This window comes from Pinus tabuliformis, chromosome 9, assembly GCF_031772625.1.
Source record: "Pinus tabuliformis cultivar Carrire ecotype Pingquan chromosome 9, CPIR1, whole genome shotgun sequence".
NCBI classification, from domain to species: Eukaryota; Viridiplantae; Streptophyta; class Pinopsida; order Pinales; family Pinaceae; genus Pinus; species Pinus tabuliformis.
Window position 1 is genome coordinate 634,321,140 of NC_142307.1, and position 25,746 is coordinate 634,346,885.

The 25,746-nt window shown below is 42.6% G+C and overlaps 1 protein-coding gene across 1 annotated transcript in view; it reads right to left on the reverse strand.

Annotated features, from left to right (window-relative positions):
• The window catches only part of LOC149150230 (pectin acetylesterase 3-like), a 392,890-nt gene that overhangs the window by 191,470 nt on the left and 175,674 nt on the right, over positions 1 to 25,746 (reverse strand). Inside the window, exons 6-7 of the mRNA XM_089438183.1 lie at positions 4,544 to 4,668; positions 4,248 to 4,308 (exon numbers count right to left, since the gene is read on the reverse strand). Of these exons, the coding sequence (XP_089294309.1) occupies positions 4,248 to 4,308; positions 4,544 to 4,668 (186 nt within the window). The remainder of the gene's footprint in view (positions 1 to 4,247; positions 4,309 to 4,543; positions 4,669 to 25,746) is intronic.

Sequence of the window (25,746 nt, forward strand, 5' to 3'; positions counted from 1 at the left end):
CAAGGATAGATTTGCATGTGAGGTTCTGGATGGGTAGGTGGCGGATGACAAGTACAGGGTGGTTGATGAGGTCATCTATTACAGGGACAGGATCTTCTTGACTGAGGGATCTCAGCTCAAGAGGAAGATACTTCAGGCATCACATGATTCACCTTTGCAGGTCATCAGGGGTTTACCAAAACCTACAAGGCCAATAGAGAGAGGTTCTCATGGAAGGGCCTCAAGGAGGACGTACTCCAGCATGTCCGGGAGTGCAATGTTTGCCAAAGGAACAAGGGGGAGATGAACCATCCAGCAGGACTATTGCACCCTCTTCCTATTTCGGAGGGAAAATGGGAGTGTATTTCGGTGGACTTCATCACAAGGTTGCCCATGGTACAGGGCAAGGACTGCATCTTTGACGTCGTTGATCAGCTGACAAAGTACTCACACTTTTTCGCCATATCCGCACACTACACAGCAGCGCAGGTGGCCGAGCTGTTCTTCAGAGAGATTTTCAGGTTACATGGTCTTCCCAAGACCATTACCAGTGACAGGGACAACCGTTTCATGGGCGGATTTTGGCAGGAGCTTTTTCGGTTGGTGGGGACGGAGTTGACACCGAGTACAAGTTATCACCCACAGACGAATGGGCAGACAAAGACAGTTAACAAGTGGCTGGAGGGTTACTTGTGTAACTATGTCAGTGGGCAGCAGTGAGCATGGCTAAAGTGGTTGCATCTGGGGGAGCACTGCTACAACACTACACATCACATGTCCATTGGTATGTCACCATTTTATGCTTTGTATGGATATCATCCCTTATCTTTTGCTGACGTGATGTTTGGTGCTAGCAAGGCTCTAAGAGCCAAGATTTGGATCCAAAAGAGTCTGGATATTCTCTAAGCTCTCAAGGATAATATGGCTACAACGCAGAGCCAGCAAAAGTTGTATGCTAACAGGGGTCGGGTGGAGAGACAGGTTGAGGTAGGGGACTTGGTCTACCTACGATTACAGCCATACCGACAGTCATCACTGAAGCAGAAGGGGGTTGAGAAGCTCAAGCCCCGCTTTTATGGGCCATACAGGGTGATACGCAGGATTGGACAGGTTGCGTATGAGTTGGAGCTACCCCAAGGCAACAAGATTCATAACGTCTTTCATGTATCATGCCTAAAGAAGGCATTGGGACAACATGTGACAGTGACAGATGAGCTACCACCCACGGATGATGAGGGGCATTTGGTGTTGCAGCTAGAGGCTATTATTGATACCAAGGAGAGGCAGCTACGGAACAGGACAATCCGGGAATTCTTGGTAAGGTGGAAGAATTTTCCGGATGAGGATGCCACCTGGGAGAGTGAGAAAATTTTGCAGCATCCATCACTTCAGTTGCTTGAGGAAAAGCAACATTTTGCCGGGGGAGACTATAATATTCCTAATTAGCCATGGCTAATTGGAATATTCGATTTTGCTCAATTTTGCCTTCTATAGTTATTTGTAAATAAAAAGGTGAAGGAAAGGGGACATAACTCACTTTTAGAATAAAAGTCACTTCCTAGTAGCACAACGTTGTGACTTAAATGGGAGCCAAGGGGGCCAAAGGACCACGTAGACACTTAGAGGGACTGCGCGGATGGGAAAAGGAACATGTGGCAAGAGGAGATTATGTTGGAGGAGGTCAGCCTTGGGATTGAGAGAGGCCAATGCTATAAAGGAGAGAGGAACCTCCTCATTTTGGCATTCAGTTATGAGCATTTGAGCTAGTCACTTTGACTTGGAGCACGCTGGCTGTTTAGCCTGTCTGCAACACTGTTTAGTGCACTGAGTGTCTCCGTTCGGAGATCTCACCCTTAGCCCCGGGGGACTTTGAGTGCCTACTCCGGCAAGGTAGTTTCAAAAGTCTTTTTGCAGTAGTTTTGAGCTTTGGCATTGAGGTGGAGCTGAGCATTGGAGGACTGCACAGTCTTGAGAGAGGGACGCAGTTTTTTTGAGAGCAGTTCCGGATTGGGGGTTTGTGGAGGAGTTGAGTTGGGAGGTTGAGCAAGAGATCAACTCTTGCATATTGGAGGAGTTTGGCAGAGTTTTAGGCAGTATTTTGGATGATTCCACTCAGTGGCAGTGCAAAGCCTTGAGGGATTGCGTGATTCCCCAAGGGGGCGATTTCTGGGGGTTGGCCATTTCAGAAACGCTTTCTGGGATTTACTGGATTTTCTGAGTAGACGCTGATTCCAGAGTTTCAGCACTTTTTGAGGAGGGGAAAAGCCCCAAATCCTCATTTGATTTCCAGCAGCAGCAGTAGCACGACAATTTCCTAGCAACATCCACGCAGTTCAAAGAGAGGCCATTCCTTTGCTATTCTGAGTGTATTTCTTCACTTGCCTGGTGCAAGTCGAGGTGCCATATTTTCTGATCTCCTCCTGTACTCATTCCATTACTCAGTATAATAAAATGGCTTAGCATTTCTCTCTGCATTTCTCGAGTCTCTGCTTATATTCCATGTTTCCATTATTATATGTTGCACCGCTGTTATTTTTATCATTTTGAGCTTCCCAGTTATTATATCATTTGTGCGTATTTAGTTGGGGTTTACTGGGGTTTTGGGGAATATCTCTGAAACGGGATATTACAAATTTACCATTTTTCTTGATTAAAAATGGCTTTAATTGGTCATATACCTAAGGAAAAAATAATTAATTGGAGGAGAAAGACCAAAAGTGACTTAAGTGAAATAAAATAAAATTAAAAGGTCACTTAAGGTAAAGTCAATGGAGGAGCTTCTAGAATAATAATAAAATAAGATGTTTCTAAAGGCTTGGAGATCTATCCATCATATCTATAAAAGAGGAGGAGATCATTTGGAGACATAGCGGTTTGGAGCTTCTGTCTTTGGTATAGATCGGAGAATTCAGTTCTCTGTTATAGTAGCCCCAGGACAAAAACCCTCGGGTGATTTAGCGAGGGTGGGCAAGAACCCATCTCTCCCCTTGGTGAATTCATCCAGAATTCACAGGGGTTTCAGCAGATCAGTTTATCTTTGGAGCCAGCAACAACATTATTATAGATCTTTTGAGGCCATCACCTCAGCCATTTCCAGTTTATTGTATCAGCGCCTTTCATATCAATAAAATAAGGTTGAGTTTTTTTGCATGTGTATCTTGTCTATTTTTTAGTCGCAGTTTACATTTTCAGTTTTTTATGTTAAATGTGTGGCTCAATTTGTGCAAATGTTTTAAGGAATTAATGGTTAAAATTTTTGAAGCAATTTTCTGCAAATTCTACAATTGGAATATTACATGGAAAGGGGTGTCACAAATATTGGTCTTCACCCCCTGCTTTGTAAACTTTTGGCTTAACTTATGCCACAGTAGATCCTTGGGCTAAAGAAAATCCCATTGAGGAATCCTCTCTAGTGGATTCTTGACCTTGCAATTTACCCTGATTGGCCAGGAAACTACCCATCTATTCAATACTAATTTCTCCTTCCTGATCTATTATTATGGCCAATAGATCCAATGAGAGTCATGCTTCATGATATCTTTTCATCCTAACTTTGCTATGACTCCATCACCCTTGAATATTAGCGCTAGTCTTCACATCCCTCTATCACCACTATTTCCCTTTTCTTCAAAAAACCAATCCAGTTACTAGTGTTACTTGTGATCTCACCTTGCTCCATATTGTTTAAATACTAGAGATATTCAAGGGATCCTCCCTCGAAGCTGGAGGAGAACCAGCCTAAAGAGGCAAGGCAGGTCACTAAGGTGATAATGGGTGACCTATCAAGGTTCCACTCAGATTGTATGACATTGACTGGAGCTTTCATCATTTTAACATACAATTTGAGTGGTAACAGGACATATGCCTATCAAATATAATGAAAATGACCTTTTAAGGGAGAATCTTCAAGAAAATCTTTAAAATATGAACCTAGGGCAGGATTAAATGTGAATCCAGATTGAAACAAGTTACTTTGGGCAAAATTGAGGTAACTGACAAATTTAAGCTCCATATAGGAAACAGTATGTTGCAAGACAGAAAAAAAGCTCTAGTCCACACCCAATGATGTATATTACCACCACTGTGCTAAAGATGTCAATAATTTATAATTATACCTAACCCTACAGACCAAAAAAAAGACAAGCATATATTAGAAGTTGAAGATGACACTCAATAACCTCAATCATAAGGACATGCTACACCCATTTTTTTTTGCAAAAGCCTCAGAGAAATGACAACTTAAACATCCAGATAACAGTTAAAAATACCTGTAAAGTGACAGTGCCTTTATAGAATGATCTTATATAATTCCTTCCAGCTATATCTTTCCTGTGCATTGTGCATGTTACAATTTTTTTTAAGATAAATTAAAATAATGAATAAGGGCCTTTGCCATAAACTGTAAGATGAAACAGTACAACGGATTAAAAAGGATGTTTAATTTTACTTTTTATCTTTTGAAGTGCAACTTTCCTTGACAGGTAAGTTATTTAGATTCTAGAATGATTGAAAATTGAAGATTTATTCTTGTAATACATAAATCAAATAAAGGTTGAAAACTTACGCATCAAGAAAAAATCCTGCATCAGCAAGACATTTCACTGTAGCAGTGTGTGGTAATAGTTCACGAAAATCGTCACAATGCAAATATGTTGCTAAACCCCCAGCCGAGACCCCAGAAAGAAGAGCCTTCATACAAAATATATAACCGTCAAAAATTCCACAAGAAAAGCGTAAAACAGATTTGAAAAATTATCATTATGTTTTGTTATAGTCAAGTATTTGTCAACAGTAAACCAATTATTAATTGACAAGTAACCTCTGTAATTTTAGTTTTGAATGCAGCAGGATAGGATGTTAATACAATGGTATTAATAAGTAGCAGAAAAGGAAACAAGATCCAATATATATAATCCACTATTCTCCACCTTGTGAAACAGCATCTCATAATCAAAATATATTTATTTTGCATGTATCAGGTTCTTTGAAATGGCCCAACAGATACAAACCCCATTGATTAAAAGGGTCAGTTGAAATCATAGGACGCAGTGGTTCAAACTTCACTATCCTAAGGTTGTTCTATTCATTGCTAAATATCGCAATGCTGTGCTCATTGATAAGCATCTGTAAACAAAGATCGCCACTATGAACCCAACAACAAACCTAGCCAGATGCCTTCTTCCCTGCAAAATATCAACTCACTAGGATATTATGCACTTATCAGAGTACACTATGTATATATTCTCAGCATATATATTTCTAACGCTCAGTTAACACCTAGCCTCTAAAATTAGTGGGTAATTAACAACTGCAATCATTGCCCATCATATTTGTGACTTCATTATTTTCCACTCTTCTAACCTAGAAGAGGAATGCAGTAACCTTCTCTTGGTCTTCATTTGTCTTCATGGGTGATGAATTGCCCCATCCTAAAAGGGGTAATAATTGCTTTAGCCTATACATCATACAAAGCAAACTCACATTCCTTGAGCTATGAGCAGTAATGCAAGGAAAAATTAAGAAAAAGCAAAAAGAAATATAGAGGGGTGGAAAAACAAAGACTGAGGTAACTCATGCATCCACGATTGCTCCCTCCTCACATCTATACACCCAGGATGAGGTATCGCATCATAGTTGGTCCTTTTGACCATGGCACTTGGCCTTCAAGTTCCCTTTTTCCCCACTCCCCATTCCATCATTATTCACTTGGAACCTATCGATTGAAGGGAGGACTAATCACATGTCACTTCCCTTTGGGGGTTGGAAATACCTAATAAGGTTGTCTATAAGCCACTCCTACCTAGGTAATTAACACCATTATGTGACTAAGGCCCCAATTTTAGAAGAGAAGCCACATATGAAGTATTATTATGCCCACTTCTTTCAAGCTTGGTCAACATAGATGCACTAATGATTAATATACCTGATGATGAAATTTGCAGCACTAGATATTGTGTGTGGTTGGTAGGTGGTTTCATATATAGGTTTGGGCAACTTAACTAAGGTCCAGGTCCTCTAGAGGGAGATCTTGACACCCACAGGTGATGTGTTGAGAGCCATGGGACTCTGGAGCATCTTAGAGCATCATTCATAGCCATGGGCATCCTTAGCACCCACAACTTCTGCACTTTTCTCTATATTATTCATGGGATGATGCACCTAGGCTAGCATGCCACTAGAAGGCTTAGCACTTCATGAGGGTCAAGTAGTTGATCTAGGGACCAAATGAGGTTTTTCTCAAACCTTGAGACATGGGAGGGCTAGCACCATCTCCAGTGCCCTCAACTTTGGAGAAGAGACAGATATTTCACCACTTGGAGACCCATGAGACTCAGTTTTGTGCCCCAAGAGACAAAACCAAAGTTGGAGACCACAGGATCATTTGCAAGGAAGTTTAGTAGCCAAGCTCTAAGGCTTGATTTTAGAAGACCTCTACACTCACTTTGGCACATGAGGAGCTCAATACATGCCTTCAACAGGCTTATGCATGCATTAAATCAGCATTTCGACCCTCTTGTGGGTTATTATTATGTTTGCACATTGGTTACTAGGTCAGTCTATGATCTAGAGTGTTTTTCTCACATTACTTTATGACTTGGAGGGGGCTTTAGGCATAATTGGATTTAGTAGGACTTGCATATATTGGATATCAGTTCATTGTGATCAATCATAATCAAACTTATGAATTTTGGACCTCTTAGAGAATTCGCACTTTCTTCTTATGGGTGATTTTGGAGATACTTGGATGCATTTTGATGTATAGAAGTTGATTTTGACATTCTTTGGAACTATTTCTTCGTCTAATGGAAGGATATATTACATTTTATCTTGTAAGTGGAATCTATTGTTGAATATCATTTTTTTTAATGTCTAATGCATGGAACTATTGATTCCAGGTTAAAATTTTGTGCCCTAATTTGTTGAAGATCAATTTATTGCAGAATATCTAGATGAATGTTATATGCATTACTCATTGTAATATGTAATGAATGTTCCTAGTGGAGTACTTCTTGTTATTCTCCATCAAAATTCATTATTCCATTAAGTGGGTAATTGTTGAAATTTGATAGCTTGGGCATCAAATTTCGACTTCCTTCGAGGGAATTAGGCTTATCTTAAGCATCCTTGACTCCATATGTCCATTGGAAAAGGCACTAGTCCAATCAATTGGTGATCATCTCAAAATTTTATCCATAAATTTATCCTTCTAAAATTCAGTGCTTTTAAGGCTAGAAGGAAGACCTAGGGCTTAGAGTGAAATGCTAGGGAGGAGGCTTCTTGAGATTTTGAGAGCCTAAACATAAAGACATAGATATTGGGTACATGGCCTATCATTTTGGTGGGCATCCACTCAAAATTCATCCATAAAATCTCTTTCCCTAGGTGTTTCCCTTTCTTTCTCAACTTGAGGAATTTCTTTAAGGTTTCATGAACCTTGGCCTTGTTGAAATAGATCATAAGAAACTTTTCTCCTTGCCTTTAACTTTGGGAACCCTAACACACGTTTAACCTATCAAAACCTAGGTCTTGTGAATATTTTTCTAGGTCTTCTTGTAGATAGCGAATTGCTTCCTTGTAAATCCTTGAGCCAAATATTCAGTCTTTTTAAGAAGATCCTAGTTGATCACCTTATCCTCTATCCTTAGAATAATTTTCATAGGTGATCATCTTATCGAGACTCCTCCCATCGGTGAAATTCCATAAAGAGTAGTGGGTTTTGACTGTGGTGACAGTGGGCCACTACCCCCTTGTTAGCACTTGGTTTAGCTTTAGCCTTGTTGGGTTCCCTCTCCAAGGCCTACTAAATTTCGTGGTACAATACATGAGTTGAACAACCTTCTCAACAAAATGCTTTATTTGACTCCCTTAATGTTGAAAGCTCCTTTAAAACTAACCAACTCAATGGTGGGACACCTCACTTGGACTTTGGGTAGTTCCATATGAATATTAATAAAACATACTTGGTATTTTTTATATCTACAACTTTGGGAGTATAAACCACTAAAATTCTCCTTTGAAAACTGGTCATACTCTTTAATAACAAATTTTCCAAAACATTGGAATGTTCTTAAGGATATCCTTGCGATATGTGCATTTAGACCTGTTAGCTCTTTTAAAAAGGGTAACTCTATTCTATAGCAACATTTTTTCACACCATTGTCGAGCCAAGATCACAAGTCAAAATCCATGTAACAACCATGCGAATCCTTGTATGAGGTATCCTAGACCTCACATCCCATTGTTTGTGTCTTGTTGTTCTAGTCAGATCATGTCTTGTCCCTTTGAGTTCATCTTGGGTTCCTTTCATCCTGGATATGATTGGAGGACCTTGGATAGGTTTGTTACCCACCACCAATGGGTGACACCATAGGAGAAATTTTCTCTTGAATTTGTCTTCAGCTGGCAACTAGTAGCCCCTGACAGCCACCAGTGCATCCTATAAATTGTTGCATTTGATCTCTGCTCCCTGAGCCATTCATATGTCCCCTTACACATTTTTCAAGAGCATATGTTTGAAGGTGGGCCATCCAATCCTAAAGGTATGTTTTCCATTGTGCAATCGGGTGCTTATGCTTGTTTTTCCTTGGGAACTTCGGGCATGGATTATTGGGTGACCTAAAAGAAGGGTTTCATAGTAGTTTTGTTCCCTCGCCTTAAATGGAGGAGTAATCCACAATCCTAGTCCCGTGGGATCTCCCCTATCGACATATAGCTTTAGGAAAGGCACTACTTGGGAAACCCTGATTTTGGTAGTGTAATCCCATTTTCCCATTTCACATTCTTCACCGCCCTCCACACATTACAAGCCCTATTTCATCATCTTCCCCCTTTGGGTCCACAAGGCTATGGTACTCTGCCTACCCTTATCCACATGTTTGGGTTGGGCCTAGAAATGTTGACTCAAAGGTTGATGCAGCTAAAAAAAAAGATAAAAGCATATCATGGCCATGAAAAAAAGAAAATAATATCACAAAATGCAAAAGATGGTTGGGACGTTATATAAGCACGTGGGAAAAAACCAAAAATGAGCTCTACCCCTTCATTATTGTAAGTTTTTGTAGCATCGAAAGTGTTCTAGTCTCAAAACTTTGTGGAGAGGCTAAAACACAGGAGTTCTCCAAAACCCATAAATCATTTCTAGAAATTCCACCTAGCAAATGGCTCAATTAGATTATTAGCCTCTTTTTAAATATTTCCTGAGTCTAAATTTAGGAAAACTTGTTAATTAATCAATATTAATTGGGAAAGGTGAGAATTCTCAAGAAACTCACACGGATTGACAAGGAAATAATCTCAGCCCTTGATTAAGCTTTAATCTTGATCGTTCGAGTCCCAATTGGATATAATAAGAAGAAGTTTATGGGTAGATGGAGAAACACACTTGTGACACTTGAGATTGATTTCCTTAGGCAGTTCGACTTTACAAAGAGCAGCATCCAGAAGAGTTCAAGCTAGAGAAGCGAAGCAAAGATAGAGAAGGGAAGAGACAATGAGTTTGGAGGAATTTTTCCAGTTCCGGAGAGTCAAAAATAGGAGGCCGAGATTTTCTCCAAGAGGTTGCGTTGAGGAAACACAGAGCCTCAAGAGGGCAATTCAATCCAACTGGAGAGGAGCTCATTTTCAGTTCTAGAGGCTGGGAATATTTTCCATAGTGTTGGAGATATAGTTTCTCAATTAGCAGCAGCAAGGACAACTAGATTGGCAGCTTATTCAAGCAGAGCATGTGAGGGACTACGCTAGGGTGATGCAGGGCCTATGCAAAGCTAGTTGGATGGCTAGCTTTTCAGAGGCAGTCAAGTGCCAGGATTTCTTGGAGAGAGGGTAAAATCCTTCAGAAAATTTTGGCCAACATTTCTCTTGGGTAGATTTGCCAATTTGGAGATATTTATTGTACTCAGAATTTCTCGTCGCTGCTTAATAATAAAAACCCTCAGCTTCTGCACCAGTTTTCTGAGGTTGGGTTTTTCTGGGGACTTTTTTCCAAAAACAACTGTCATATTTATGTGTGTGTGTGTGTGCTAATATTTTCTTGGTTTCTAGTTTATCTTCCCCAATATTTTTATTTTTGAAGATTGTGGTGTGATTAATTCATTGTTGTCGTAGCAATAAACTGCTAAATTAATTAACAGTTAGAAGAATTAATTCCAGTTGTTGCAATAGAATTTCATTTGTGAAATTTTCACATGGTATCAAAGTGATTTTGATCAGACGAGGAAGCTCAAAAGAGGAAGAACAAATTCATTGTTCAGAGTGAGAAACAGGACAAATTTATGGGGGCTGCACAGTGCCTAGCCAAGGCAATACGAATTGCTTGCAATTCAATTTTTCAATGCAAGTTGGCAAAAAAATTTCAGCTTCCTAGTATTTTTTTGGGTTGACTCCTTTTTTGGGCATAGAAGGGTTTTGCAACAACAAAATTAGCATCGGGTGGAAGATAAAGTGCACACACAGAGAGAATTTATCTAAGAGGGTTTCTAGTTAGACATTCAATTTTCTAGCAGCAGTTGGCAATAGCTGCAAGAAGAGTTTTCACTGCAAAAGGGAGTGCGAGTAGCAGATTCAACAGTCGAGCAGAGGGAAGAGGGAGATTTTTGTTCTAGATTCAGAGATGGCCATAGCTGGGCTTAGAGATCAAGATAGGTTGGAGGGAACCTCCAACTATGTCATCTAGAAGGCTAGGATGTCCTTCCCGCTGGATGAATTTGGCCTAAAATCCTATGTAGATAATGTGGTGGTAGTAACCCAAGATGCAAATCAGCTGAAGGAGTACAAGAAAGACATGATGAAGGCAAAGCAAATGATCTTGGATGGAGTCCAAGACCATATAGTCTCACATATAGTGGACAAAGGAATGGCTAAGGAGATGTGGGATGCTCTCACTCAACGATATGAGAATCCTTCTAAGCAACAGAAGATGTTCCTGCAGGAGAAGTTGAGAAACATCAGGATGCAAAAGGGGGAAGGCATAGATCCCTTCCTCACTAGGATTTAGGAAATCTTTGATCAGCTTGCAGCCATTGGGGAGGTACCTCAGCCTACAGAACTTGTGCATTTGGCACTGAACAATGTCTCAGAGGGGTGGCAAGTCTTTGTCCAAAGTATCTTGGGCCGAGATACATTGCCTAGGTGGGACAGGATATGGTCGGACCTACAGCAAGAAGAGATGAGACAAGCTCTAGTAAAGAGCTTCATCAACGGAAGTAGCAACAAGGGTTTGAAGGGTGAGAAATAAGAGGAGAATGTGGCCCTTGAATCAAAGGGTCCCAATCAAGGATAGGGGGAGAAGAAGAAAAAGAAGGACATATCTAAGGTCAAGTGCTTCAGGTGTGGCGAGTTTGGCCACTACAATACTCAGTGTCCTCTCAGGAAGAAGGACAAGCAAGAGAAGCAAGACCAGGAATCAACGTTCGCAAAGATAGACAAGTTGTCCTCCAGGTTGGAGGAAGACTTCGTCATGTTTGCATCTATACCTCCAAGAGAGAGGTGGGTCGATATGGAGCTATACTCACAGAGTTGCATAGAGGATTGGGGCAAGGTCCATTGAGGTGTCTTCCTCATGGATCATTACCTTGCTACAGGGACCCACAGTGTTCAGTAGCAGGATGGATCAGTCTCAGTTGATGTAGTCAAATTCTAGAGTGATAGTTGCAGAATAGTTGTAGTCAAGTGTTGAGGAGCACAGATGCAATGTTGACTGCAGAGAAGGAGGCTTTGTAGAAGAGTCAGAAACAATGCAAATTCCCCTGTGCACAATGCAGAGGCTAGTAGAAGTTAGATGCTTAGGAGACAGATGCAACACAGAGATAGTTGATTTAATATTTCGAAAGCTTCTCAGTTGCAGTAGCAAAAACAACAGATGAGAGGGAGTTGCAGTGCAAATGCAGAGTTGGCAACAGTATAGCAGTGTCAATAGTAGCATAGATGCATCATCAGAGTTACATAGTAGTTGGTGGGCAGTGGCAGGCAGTCACAGTGGCCATACATCAACAACATGTACAGAGGGTGATGCAAAGACACGGTGTTAGAAGCAGTTCAACAGTAGAACACCTTCCTTGCTAAGAGGGAGTGTTAGTTTTTGTAGCATCGGAAGTGTTTTGGTCTCGAAACTTTGTGGAGAGGCTAAAACACGAGAGTTTTCCGAAACCTATAAATTGTTTCTGGAAATTCCACCTAGAAATGGATCAATTAGATTATTAACCTATTTTTAAATATTTCCTAACTCTACACTTAGGAACACTGATTAATTAATCAATATTAATTGGCAAAGGTGAGAAATTTCTAGAAATTCACACAAATTGACAAGGAAATAATCTCAGCCCTTGATTAAGTTTTAATCTTGGCCTTTGAAGTTTGGAGTTCCAACTGGAGATTATAAGAAGTTGATGGGTAGATCGAGAAACCCACTTGTGACACTTGAGATCTATTTCCTTAGGCATTTCAACTTTCCAGAGAGCAGCATCTGGTAGAGTTCAAACCAGAGAAGGGAAGCAGAGACAGTGAGTCTGAAGGAATTTTTCCAGTTCTGGAGAGTCAAAAATAGGAGGCCGATATTTTCTCTAGGAGGCTACGCAGAGGCAACGTAGAGCCTCAAGAGGATAATTTGATCCAACTAAAGAGGAGCTTGTTTTCAGTTCCAGAGGCGAGGAATATTTTCAAGAGTGTCAAAGAGAGTTTCTCAGTCAGCAGCAGGTAGGATGGCTAGATTGGCAGCTGATTTAGGCAAAGCATGTGAGGGACTGCACTAGGGTGACACAAGGCCTGCACAGAGTTGGTTGGATGACTATCTTTTCAAAGGAAGTCAAGCGTCGGGATTGCTCGGAGAGAGGGAAAAATCCCTCAGAAAATTTTGGCCAATATTTCTCTTGGATAGATTTGCCAGTTTGGCGATATTTATTGTACTCATAATTTCTCACTGCTGCTTAATAATAAAAACCTTCAGCTGTTGCACCGTTTTTCCCAAGTTGGGTTTTTCCAGGGATATTTGTCCAAAAACAACTATCATATTTATGTGTGTGTGCCATTATTTCCTCGGTTTCTATTTTATCTTCCGCAATATCTTTATCTATAAAGAATGCAGTGTGATTAATTCGTTGTTGTCGTAGCAATAAACTGCTAAATTAATTCATATTTAGAAAAATCAATAATGGAAAAAGGCATATGAAGGGTGGAAAAACAACAGGCGGGGTAACTCATGTATCACAATTGCTCCCTCCTTCATCTATATACCCATGTGTGGGCTTCCCTCATTTTGCTACCCTTGTGCCATGGCATGTGGCTTGGTGTAATATCCCTAACCCGGAATAATCCTCAAACCCCAGAGAAAAACTCCAACCAAATATGTGCAAATGGTATAATAGCCCAGAAATGACAAAATAATAGTGGAACAACATATAATAATGTAAACCGGAAATATAAACAGATACACAAGAAATGCAGCGAGAAATGCTAAGCCATTTTATTATACTGAGCAATAAAATGAGTACAAGAGGTGATCAGACAGATGGCACCTCGACTTGCACAAGGAAAGTGAAGAAATACTCTCAGAATAACAAGGAATGGCCTCTCTGCATGGATGCTGCTGGAGAACTGACGTGTTGCTGCTGCTGCTAGGAAACAAATAATGATTTGGGGCTTCTCCCCTCCTTGGAAAATGCTGAAACCCTGGAATCGGGCTCTACTCCAAAAACCCAAAAAAACCCAGAAAGCACTCTTGGAATAGCCGACGCCCAAAAATCACCCCCTTGGGGTTCTGCGCAGTTCCTTAGTGCTCTATGCTGCCACTGAAGGAAACCCCTCTAAACTCTGCCCGAAACTCTGCCAAAAATCCTCCAATGGGAAAGTGTTGGTCCCCTACTCAATCACCCAGCATGAATCCTCCTCCAAAAACCCCAATTCGACACTGCTGCCAGAAAGAACTGCGTCCCTCTCCCAGTGCTACGCAGTCCTCCAAAAAACTGTTGAGACTGCTATTGGAATGTTGATAAAACTACTACTAAAATGCCAAAGAAAATACCTTGTCTGAGCAGGCACTCGAAGTCCCCCGGGGCTAAGGGTGAGATCTCCGACTGGAGACACTCAATGCAATAAACAGTGTTGCAGACTAGCTAAACAGCCAGCGTGCTCAGAAGTCGGAACGACTAGCTCAAAATGCACATAACTGAATGATCCAAAATGAGGGGGCTCCTCTCTATTTTATAGCCTCTGCCTCTCGCAATCCCTAGGCTCACTTCCTCCTACGTGATTCTCCTCTTGCCATGTGTTCTTCCCTCCTGCACAGTCCCTCCATGTGTCTGCATGGGTCCCATTCCTGCGTCCCCCTTTGGCCCCCTTGGCTCCTCTTTAAGTCACAACGTTGTGCTACTAGGAAGTGACTTTTTTTATTCTTAAAGTGAGTTATGTCCCCCGTCCTCACTTTTTATTTACAAATAACTATAGAAGGCAAAAATTGGGCAAAATCGAATATTCCAATTAGCCATGGCTAATTAGGAATATTACAGTCTCCCCCGGCAAAATTTTGCTTGTCCTCAAGCAACTGAAGTGATAGATGCTACAAGATCTTCTCACTCTCCCAAGTGGCATCCTCATCCGGCAAATTCTTCCACCTCACCAAGAATTCTCGGACCGTCTTGCTCCGCAATTACCTCTCCCTGGTATCAATGATAGCCTCCGGCTGCAATACCAAATGCCCCTCATCATCCATGGGTGGTAGCTCATTTTTCACTGTCACCTGCTGCCCCAATTCCTTTTTCAGGCATGATACATGAAAAACGTTACGAATCTTGCTACCTTGGGGAGGCTCCAACTCATATGTAACCTGTCCAACCCTGCATATCACCCTGTACGGCCCATAAAAGCGGGGCTTGAGCTTCTCAGCCCCCTTCTGCTTTAGTGACGACTGTCGATATGGCTGTAATCGTAGGTAGACCATGTCCCCTACCTCAAACTGTCTCTCCACCTGACCCCTGTCTGCATATAACTTCTGCTGGTTCTATTCTGTAGCCATGTTATCCTCGAGAGCTCGGAGAATATCCTGACTCTCTTGGATCCAAATCTTGGCTTTGGGAGCCTTGCTATCACCAAACATCACATCAGCAAAAGATAAAGGATGATACCCATATAAGGCATAGAATGGTGACATACCAATGGACATGTGATGTGAAGTATTGTAGTAGTACTACCCTGGATGCAACCACCTCAACCATGCTCGCTGCTGCCCACTGACATAGTTACACAAGTAGCCCTCTAACCACTTGTTAACTATCTCTGTTTGCCCATCCGTCTGTGGGTGATAACTGGTACTCGGTCTCAACTCTGTCCCCACCAACCAAAAAAGCTCCTGCCAAAATCCGCCCATAAAACGGCTGTCCCTATCACTAATGATGGTCTTAGGAAGACCATGTAGCCTGAAGATATCTCTAAAGAACAACTCGGCCACCTGTGCTACTGTATAGTGTGCGGATATGGCAAAAAAATGTGCGTACTTCATCAGTCGGTCAACGACGACAAAGATACAATCCTTGCCCTATACCATGGGCAGCCCTGTGATGAAGTCCATCGAAATACTCTCCCATTTCCCCTCCGGAATGGGAAGAGGCTGCAATAATCCTGTGGGATGGCTCATCTCTCCCTTGTTCCTCTGGCAAACATCGCACTCATGGATGTGCTAGAGTACGTCCTCCTTGAGGCCCTTCCATGAGAACCTCTCCCTAATGGCCCTGTAGGTTTTGGTAAACCCCTGATGTCCTGCCAATGGTAAATCATGTGATGCCTGGAGTATCTTCTTCTTGAGCTAAGACCCCTTAGTCAAGAAGATCCGGTCCCTGTAATAGATGATCTCATCGACCACCCTCTACCTGTCATCTGCCACCTGCCCATCCAGAACCTCACATGCAAACCTGTCCTTGGAGTACTCTACTAAGAGTCGAGTCGTCCAGTCTGTATCCAAGCTCATAAGAGACAACGTGGTTGGTCTACATGAAAGGGAATCTGCTACCACGTTGTTCTTACCCTTGACATACTCAATGTCAAAGTCATATGCTTGGATCTTGTTGATCCACTTTTGCTGCCTCTCCAATAGCTACTTCTGCTCCAAAAAGAACTTGAGGCTGTTGTGATCAGTCCTCACCCTGAACCTGTTACCCACCAAACACTGCCGGTACTTAGCCAATGCATGCATGATGGCCAGCATCTCCTTGTCGTATATAGAATACAACCTCTTGTGCGGAAGGAGCTTCCAGCTCTCAAAGGCTATAGGGTGACCTCCTTGCATCAACACTGCGTTGATCCCCTCTCCCGACGCATCACACTCCAAAACAAATGGCTACGTAAAATCTGGCAACGCAAGCACTGGGCAGCTGCTCATAACCTCCTTGAGCCTGTCAAAGGCTCGCTGCGCCATATCTAACCAACTGAATGCCCCCTTCCTCGTCAAATATGTCAGGGGTGCAGCAAGCTGCGAGAAACCTTTGACGAACTTCCTGTAGTAAGTACAAATGCCAATGAACCCTCGAAGTTCCGTCACATTTCTCAGCTCTGGCCATTCTCTGATGGCCCTGATCTTCTGCTCATGGACTCTCACTCCGTCCACCCCTATGATGTGTCCCAGATACAACATCTCCGTCAACCCAAACTCGCACTTGGAGAGTTTGGCATAGAACTACTGCTCCTATAAGATACGCAATACCGTCTCAATGTGCTGGAGATGCTCCTCCCAAGTCCTGCTGTAAATGAGAATGTCATCAAAGAATACCAACACAAACTTCCTCAAGTGACTACGGAAGATGTGATTCATGCAGGACTGAAATGTAGTGGGGGCGTTGGTTAGCCCAAAAGGCATCACCAAGAACTCAAAGTGCCCATAGTGGCACCTGAAGGCGATCTTGGGAATGTCCTGCTCCCTCACACGAATCTGATGGTACCCAGATCTCAAATCAATCTTTGAGAAGAATCGTGCTCCCCTCAACTCGTCCATCAACTCATCGATCCTGGGTATGGGGTACCTATTCTTTAGGGTCTTCTTGTCCAGGGCCCTTTAGTCAACGCACATCCTCAATGTGTCGTCTTTCTTCTTCACCAACACCACAAAAGAAGCAAAAGGACTCGTGCTCGGTCGAATGTGCCCAAGAGCTAGCAACTCCTGGATAGCCCGCTCAATCTCATCCTGATAGGCCTTGGGATGCCTATAGGGGGTAGTGATCACTACCTGTATGCCTTGCTCAAGCTCGATGGTGTGCTCAAACCCCTGATCCAGTGGCTGTCCTGGTGGAATCTCCCCAAACACTATGGCATATCGATCAAGGATGGAATGTATCTCTGGATGTACCGTCTGCCCTGTAGTCCCTGCCTCTGATGCTTGGAGCTCCACTGCCCACTCTATGTCTCCCTTCCGGAAGACTGCCTCCATCCGATGAGCCGACACAGTCTGAGGCGGATATGTGTTCTAACTTCTGTCCTCGTATCTTCTCATGCCTCCCTGTCTTCTCATCATCCCACTCCATCTCTAGGGTCTTCCAATCCGTCGTGACCTTCCCTAGAGTGATAAGCCATTGAACACCCAGTATCATGTTGGTGTCCGGGATATCGACCACGAAAAAGTGGTCAGTCAATTTGTAGGTCCCCATCGTCACTAAAAGCTCTGGAACATAATGAGCACATGTCATGGTCTGATCTCCTAGAACCAAGACTGAAAACCCATCAAAGCTCTCTGTCTAAATACCTCTCTGCTCAACCACTGTGCATCGATGAAGTTGTGGGTTGCCCCACTGTCAACCAAAACTAATACCCGCTGGCCACGTACTGTCCCTCGTACGCGTAGCATCAGATACTTGGGAACTCCTCGCAATGCTGCAAGAGCCCCTCCGGTAGGTGCAAAAGATGCACCACCTGCTGCTGGCAGTGGAGGTGGCAAAGGCCCCTATATGGCATGGCTATCTCCTACCTCCACATCATCCTCGTCATCCTCTTCTCCATTGCTCTCAGAGAAGACCTCAATAAAATGTGCCTTACCAATAGCACATCTATGTCCTGATGCCCACAGCTCCTAACATGTGAAGCACAACCGCTTCTTCTTCAGCTCCCTCTTAACATCGTCCTCGATCTGTACACGTCCTGAATTCCCCTTGGGAGGTGGAATCCTCACATCCTTCCCCTTAGACTGAAAAGGTTGTCTTTGGGGGTAAGGTGTCCGGGTCCTGGGTAAGACATCCTGTAAGTCCCGAGTCCTGCTGATAGCGTCCTGGAGCATGGCTGGTCTAGTGGATCAGACTAGACACCAAAGTGGCTCTACTAACCCCTCAACATACATATAGACCCTTCGTGTCATGGATAGGTCTGGCAACATCACGGAGACCCTCAAGAATTCTACAATGTAGGTCTTTGGGCTCCCTGTCTGTTTAAACCTCATCAGCTCAACAAACTGCTGCTCTGGATCTCTCCGATCAAATCGCTCCATCAATCTCCTGGTAAACTCTGCATATGTCGTCACTGTAGAGTGCCTGAGTGTAACCATCCCGTGAGACCACCAATCCTGGGCCTCGCCATCCAAATGCAATGTTACCACCTTGATGGCCTCTGCCTCTGACATCTGGTTGAGCTGGAAATAAATGTCCAGCTTCTCCACCCAAGACTTCACCGAACTGTTTGATGAACCATCAAACGTAGGCAAGTGGAATCTACTCGCTGCATGGTGGGTGTCACCATCATGGTAACGCCGGTTCCCTCTGTGATGATCGCAGGGCCTACTATCCTGCTGGAGCTGAACAAAGTCTCTGAATGAAAGAGAATCCTTGAACTCCTGCCCATATGCTTGGTACTCTGCAAAATAATCGCCCATATGGTCGGGCTTTGCCTCTTGTTGGGCTCTGACCCCTGTGTCTGCTCCTAAGAACGTGGGCATGGTAGAGCGTGTAGGGGCATGCGAGGCCACCTGCTGCGCAGTATCACGCTGCTCTGGCAAATGATGGGATGCACCTGATCCCTCGCCAATCTGAAAAACTCGTGGGCTCTCACGCTGTCTGGCCTTTACTGCCGTGAATCTCTACCCCATCACCTCAATCTACCTCGACAGATCTTGCACTGATTTGAGGAGCATATCCTTAAATCTCTTCTCATCCTCGTCTGCCATCTGCTCTGCGTCCACCACCAGAACATAGTCTCCTTCTCCGTAGGTATTCTCCAACCTACGTCCAGTGCCTCTGTATCTCCTACCTCTGTAACAAATGTAGGGTTTTTCCCCCGGTGTCATAGATTGCTAACTCCACAGGCTGAGCCAGATCTATGCTCTGATACCACTGTAATATCCCTAATCCGGAATAATCCTCAAACCCCAGCAAAAACTCCAACCAAATATGTGCAAATGGTATAATAGCCCAGAAATGACAAAATAACAGGGAACAACATATAATAATGTAAACCGGAAATATAAGCAGATACACAAGAAATGCAGCGAGAAATGCTAAGCAATTTTATTATACTGAGCAATAAAATGAGTACAAGAGGTGATCAGACAGATGGCACCTCGACTTGCACAAGGCAAGTGAAGAAATACTCTCAGAATAACAAGGAATGGCCTCTCTGCGTGGATGCTGCTGGAGAACTGTCGTGCCACTGCTGCTGCTAGGAAACAAATAATGATTTGGGGCTGCTCCCCTCCTCGGAAAATGCTGAAACTCTGGAATCGGGCTCTACTCCAAAAACCCAGAAAAACCTAGAAAGCTCTCCTAGAATAGCCGACCCCCGAAAATCACCCCCTTGGGGTTCTGCGCAGTTCCTCAGTGCTCTGCGCTACCACTGAAGGAAACCCCTCTAAACTCTGCTTGAAACTCTGCCAAAAATCCTCCAATAGGCAAGTGTTGGTCCCCTGCTCAATCACCCAGCATGAATCCTCCTGCAAAAACCCCAATCCGACACTGCTGCCAGAAAGAACTGTGTCCCTCTCCCAGCGCTACACAGTGCTCCAAAACGTTGTTGAGACTGCTGCTAGAATGCTAATAAAACTACTACTGAAATGCCAAAGGAAATATCTTGCTCGAGTAGGCACTCGAAGTCCCCCGGGACTAAGGGTGAGATCTCTGAATGGAGACACTAAATGCACTAAACAGTGCTGCAGACTAGCTAAACAGCTAGCATGCTCAGAAGTCGGAACGACTAGCTCAAAATGCACATAACTGAATGATCCAAAATGAGGGGGCTCCTCTCTATTTTATAACCTCTGCCTCTCACAATCCCTAGGCTCACTTCCTCCTGCGTGATTCTCCTCTTGCCACGTGTTCTTCCCTCCTGCGCAGTCCCTCCATGTGTCTGTGTGGGTCCCATTCCTGCGTCCCCCTTTGGCCCCCTTGGCTCCTCTTTAAGTCACAATGTTGTGCTACTAGGAAGTGACTTTTTTTATTCTTAAAGTGAGTTATGTCCCCCATCCTCACTTTTTATTTACAAATAACTATAGAAGGAAAAAATTGGGCAAAATCGAATATTCCAATTAGCCATGGCTAATTAGGAATATTACACTTGGAGCCTCCCTTGATGCCCCAATCCATTCCATTATTATATCACATGACACTTTCCATTGGAGGGATGTACCATGGACCTGTCACTCCCTTAAAGGCTGAAACCACTTAATAGGGTCATTGACTAACCTATTTCTTGCACTTAGGGATACTTGTACATTCTAAAGCCCGTTATGGAAGGGCTTGCCACTATGAAGTGCCCACTTGGTTCCACGATTTGTAAACTCATTTACTCAATTACACTAATGATTTGATGTATTGGAAGGTGAGGAGACGCATTGGATCTTATACAGGATTGCAAGTGGGTCTTCATCTTGAGGTTTGGTCTTCCTATACAGGGTCCAAGCCCTCCAAAGTGTCATATTGGCATTTATAGGGTGAGAGTTGAGAGACATGGGCCTCCACTATAGCAAAAATTAGATTTCCATACCATGGGATCCTTTAGCACCATTCATTTCCCACTCGTGTTCCAATTATTTGATGATGATGATGCACCTTGACCTCCTTGCCTAGTTGGTTATACACTTGTACCACACTTTGCATTTGGTCCAAGGCCCAGATGGGGTTGTGTCTCACCATGGGAGACAAAGGAAGGGCTTGCATCATTGTTCTATCCCTTGCAGATGGGATACATGCTTGTTCGATTCAATTGGAGACCCATGAAGATGATTTTGTGCCCCCACAACCACTTGGGAGCACCACAGGTCATTTTCTTGGAGATCAAGGGGCCATCCTCTTTGATCACTATTTTGGATACCTTCCACTCATTTTGGCACATGAAGGACTTCACTAGGCTTTTCAATGGCCCTCCTCGCTATTGTATCACTATTTCGGCCCACTTGAGAGGCTTATTATTCTTATTATTGAGCTATTTGGTGGGCTTGTCACCAAAGGATGTTATTTTTCACATTCTTTTAGTGTTAGGGGCATCATTAGGCCTAATTAGGCAAATTTAATCCCTTAGAGGATCATATATATGTTGATGAGAGGATCATTTCATTCCTCATAATCACTTGGATTTGTATCTATCTCTTCTTGAGAATTTTGCTAGACCTATTGATGGACGAATTGAAGAATCAATAGATTTTGATGTTTTCTACTTGTATTGGAGCTTCATTTTTGCAAGTCTAATGGATGGATATAGTCTTCTTGTCATGTAAGTGCTTCTTTAATGTGAAAATTTTCATGTAATTTGTCTATTGTATGGAACACTTGCTTGATTATCTTTGTGCCCTAATCGTTAATGCGATTTTCATGAACACATTGTAATCTTGGCTGGTTGTATGCATTACTCATCTTAGCAAAAATATCGAACTTTTCCTAGGGGTGGGCTAAGTCTTCTCACCTTGAAACTCCATTACTTAGAAAATCGAAGTATAAATCCTTGTTGATTCCTTGTAGTTGCTCCTGTACAACATGTGAATTGCAATAAGGGCTCCTTGATAGAGCAAAAACCCTAATAAAAAACACTTTGACTCCATTCTCCTCAAAGGGAAAGGCACTGGTCTACAAATCCTTGGTGATCACCATCATTTCACCTACTTTCTTAAAATTTCTTTCCCTAACCCTATTCAGATTTCCTAGGGCTTCCACAGAGATCCATTCTAGCCATCAATTTGCTTAGTGAGTTGGCCAAGAACTACGCAGGGATATCCTTCACTTGCCCTCCAAATTTGAGATCAATCCCATGTTTGTTTGTGAGATACATCAAGCCCTACCTCCAAAACCATTCGATTTTTGGTCCTTCTAGGTTAGTGGCCTTCCAAGGGTCTATCTTGCTAGAAAACTCAAAGGAAGTTCATTTGTTTTGATCCCTTCCTCTCCCTTGCTTGGTTTAGACCTTTTGTTTGAAGCTTCACCCAAAACCTTAGACTTTACTTGGGTCCACTTGGGCTTCTTTGTGGTCTGATACCTTAGTCATTCTTAATTCCACAAGGCCACTTAGGAACCCTCTTCTCTTAGTAGTCTTAGGTCTAAGGTTTATCTTATCAAGAAATACCTCTAGCCCCTAGGTCTAATCCTCCTTTGAGCCTTTCTTAGAGAGCCCCACACCTTGCTTCTAAAACAAGTAAACCCTATCATTTGAGTCTCTCTTGTGAATGGGCTCTTGAAATCACTATCTACCCCATCATTGACTTACCTTTCATAGTGATTTCCCTCATACCAAGACTCCTCCCATTGGTGAAAGTTTGTAAAGAGCAAGGGGCATTGACTGAGGTGATACTGGGTCCTTGTCCCATTGTTTCCACTTAGTCTAGTAGTTTCCCCTTTGGAACCCCTCTTATGACCCCTGCTAGATTGAGCGCTAACAGGTTGGATATATCTCATTGTCATCTTGTAAATGTTATTTTGTTGAAAATTTCACCTAAAATAATGTCTAATGTGTGGAATTGTTGCAACTAGTTAATGATCTTGTGCCCTAATTTGTTGAATATCATTGTAAAAGGTTATTTGGTTGGAAATTGCACATGTTACTCATTGCATGACAATAGATGAATGTTCCTAGTGGATGGGATTTTGATTTTCTTCCATGAAAATCCATAAATCTTGAGTAGATAATTGTTAAATATTGGTTGTTAGGGCATCATTCTTTAGCCTTGGTGAAGACAATTTTGGTAAACTTTGAATCATCATAGACTCCATAGCCCAAGGATTAGGCACTGATCCGAGAAAATTGGTGATCAACCTTTTCTTTCTCTCCCTTTTCTCCTCTCCAAAAATTTTGGCCCCCTTTTCTTAAATGGCTAGTTAGGGCATCCAAAAAAATCCTTTGAGATTCCGCTTGGATAGAACTCTTCCTTAGTTTCATCTTGGTGACCTCAAATTTTGGTGGATTTCTCACAGTTAATTCTACGAAAATCCTTGCGCCCTAAGTGTGCCCTAGAAGGAAACCTAGCTTGTTTCCTTTAGAAATGTGGTTTGCTTGAGGGTCATATGAACCTTGTATTTGATAGAATAAATCATAAGATATCATTTCCTCCCTCTTAGCTTGACCTATGAAATACCTTAGAGGAACTTCTCCCATGATTACTCCTAAACCATAGGTCTAGTCTAAGTTATTACTAGGTCCCTAAAAAGGAGTGAAGAACCTATTGAAGTGTCTGACCATTTCGCAAGCTTCTTTAATGGTACTTTCTCACCTTTGGAGTCTTGACTCTAGGCATACCTATCCTCATTGCAAATTTCAAGCCCTAGGTCTTGATCTCCACCCTAGATATTTCTTGGAGAGCCTTTAACTTCTTATAAACCATTGTTATGCCTCTCTTTGAATGCGCCAAGTGGAATCACTTCACACATAGATCATTAACCCTTCCTTTGTCAAGTGATTCCTCTCATACTAGGAGTCCTACCATCGGTGAAAGTCCATTAAGAGCAAGGGACATAGAACTTTTTCTTAGTATTTCCTCTTGGTGACCTCAAATTTTGGTGGATTTCTCGCGGTTAATTCTCCGGAAATCCTTGTGCCCTAAGTGTGCCCTAGAAGGCAACCTAGCTTGTTTCCTTTAGAATGATGGTTTCCTTGAGGATCATATGAACCTTGTATTCCATAAAATAAATCATAAGAGATCCTTTCCTCCCTCTTAGCTTGACCCATAAAATACCTTAGAGGAACTTCTCCCATGTTACTCCTAAACCATAGGTCTAGTCTAATTTATTACTAGGTCCCTCAAAAGGAGTGAAGAACCTATTGAAGTGTCTAACCATTTCGCAATATTCTTTAGAGGTCCTTTCTCACCTTTGGAGTCTTGACTCTAGGCATACCTATCCTCATCACAAACTTCAAGCCTTAGGTCTTGATCTCCACCCTAGATATTTCTTGGAGAGCCTTTCACTTTTTACAAACCATTGTTGTGCCTCTCTTTGAATGTGACTAGTGGAATCACTTCACACATAGATCATTAACCCTTCCTTTCTCAAGTGATTCCTATCATATTGGGACTCCTCCCATCAGTGAAAGTTCATAAAGAGCAGTGGACACTAAATGAGGTGATAGTGGGTACTTGTCGCATTGTTGTCATTTGGTCTAGTAGTTGGATTAGGTTCCCCTCCTAGGGCCCTCCTAGATTGTGTGCAAACAAGGCTCACTTGATGTTAGTTTATGTAGCAAGGAAAAGGTGTTCTAGTCCCTATGGTTTCTAAGAGGCTAAGGAACACGAGATCTCCAAAACCCAAAAAAGGTTTCACGAGATAAGCTTGGGAAACACCTTAATTAAATTAATTTTCCATAACTGAAATATTTCCTAAGTCTAACTTAGGAAAAGTGGTAAATTAAAGTTAATTAATTAAGGTAGATCAATTTTTCTCTAGAGACTTCTATTTATGAAGTCAAGTTAATATTAGCCATCGATTGAGAGTTAATAGTGGCCATTGAGACTCCAACAAGAGATTATAAGAGCAAGTCAAAGGGATTGGAGAAGGAACACAGTTAATGAGTTGAGCAGTTCAACTACCCAGTTGCAAGTATTCCACAAGGGTGCAATTGAAGCTAGGAAAAGCATTAGAGGGTTGCAACAAGGATTTGGGAGCAGAGGTTCCAGAGGAATATTTCCTTAGTATTTTCAGTTTTTGAGGACAGGAAAGAGGAGGTTGAGTTTTTAGTAGAGAAGGTCGAATACAGTAGTGCGAGTTAGCCAAATTCCTAGTACGAGTTGCCAGAGTAAGCCATGTTTCAATTTCCATCAGTCAGATTAGTGTCCTATTGGCAAAGCGATTTGGTTTTAGGGGTAGAGGGAGGCAGAACCAGTGTTGCAGAAACCCCTCCCCCCCACAAATCAAAACCCCGAAACACGACCCGTATGGATCCACAGGTGATCCACCCTTGAAACACGTCTCAAAAATTCCGAAACGGGGATCGGGCAGGAAAAGCCACTTCCTGGCCTATGGGAATCGTTTGGCTTGATCTACATTTCGAGGGGTGAATCACCCAGCCGAAACGCCAAGAATCGGGGTTGGTTTCGTACAGATCGCAATTGACTCCATGGGAAACCGGCTGGTTCCGCCGTGTGGCCCCACTAATGTGTTTTTTTTTTTTTTGTTAACTAGTGGTTGGGGGTCAATCTAAGTTGGGTTAGGTAAGGGAATGGAGGGATTAAAAGGCTCTTTCACCTCCCATTTGCTCACTTGTATTTTTTGAGAGCTTGGAGAAGAGAGGAGAAGAGACCTTGGAGAAGAGAGGAGAAAGAGAGGAGAGACTTGAGGAGAGCTTGGAGGAATGAAGAAGAAGGAGCTAGGAAAAGGAGGAGGAGCTTGAAGGAGTAAAGAA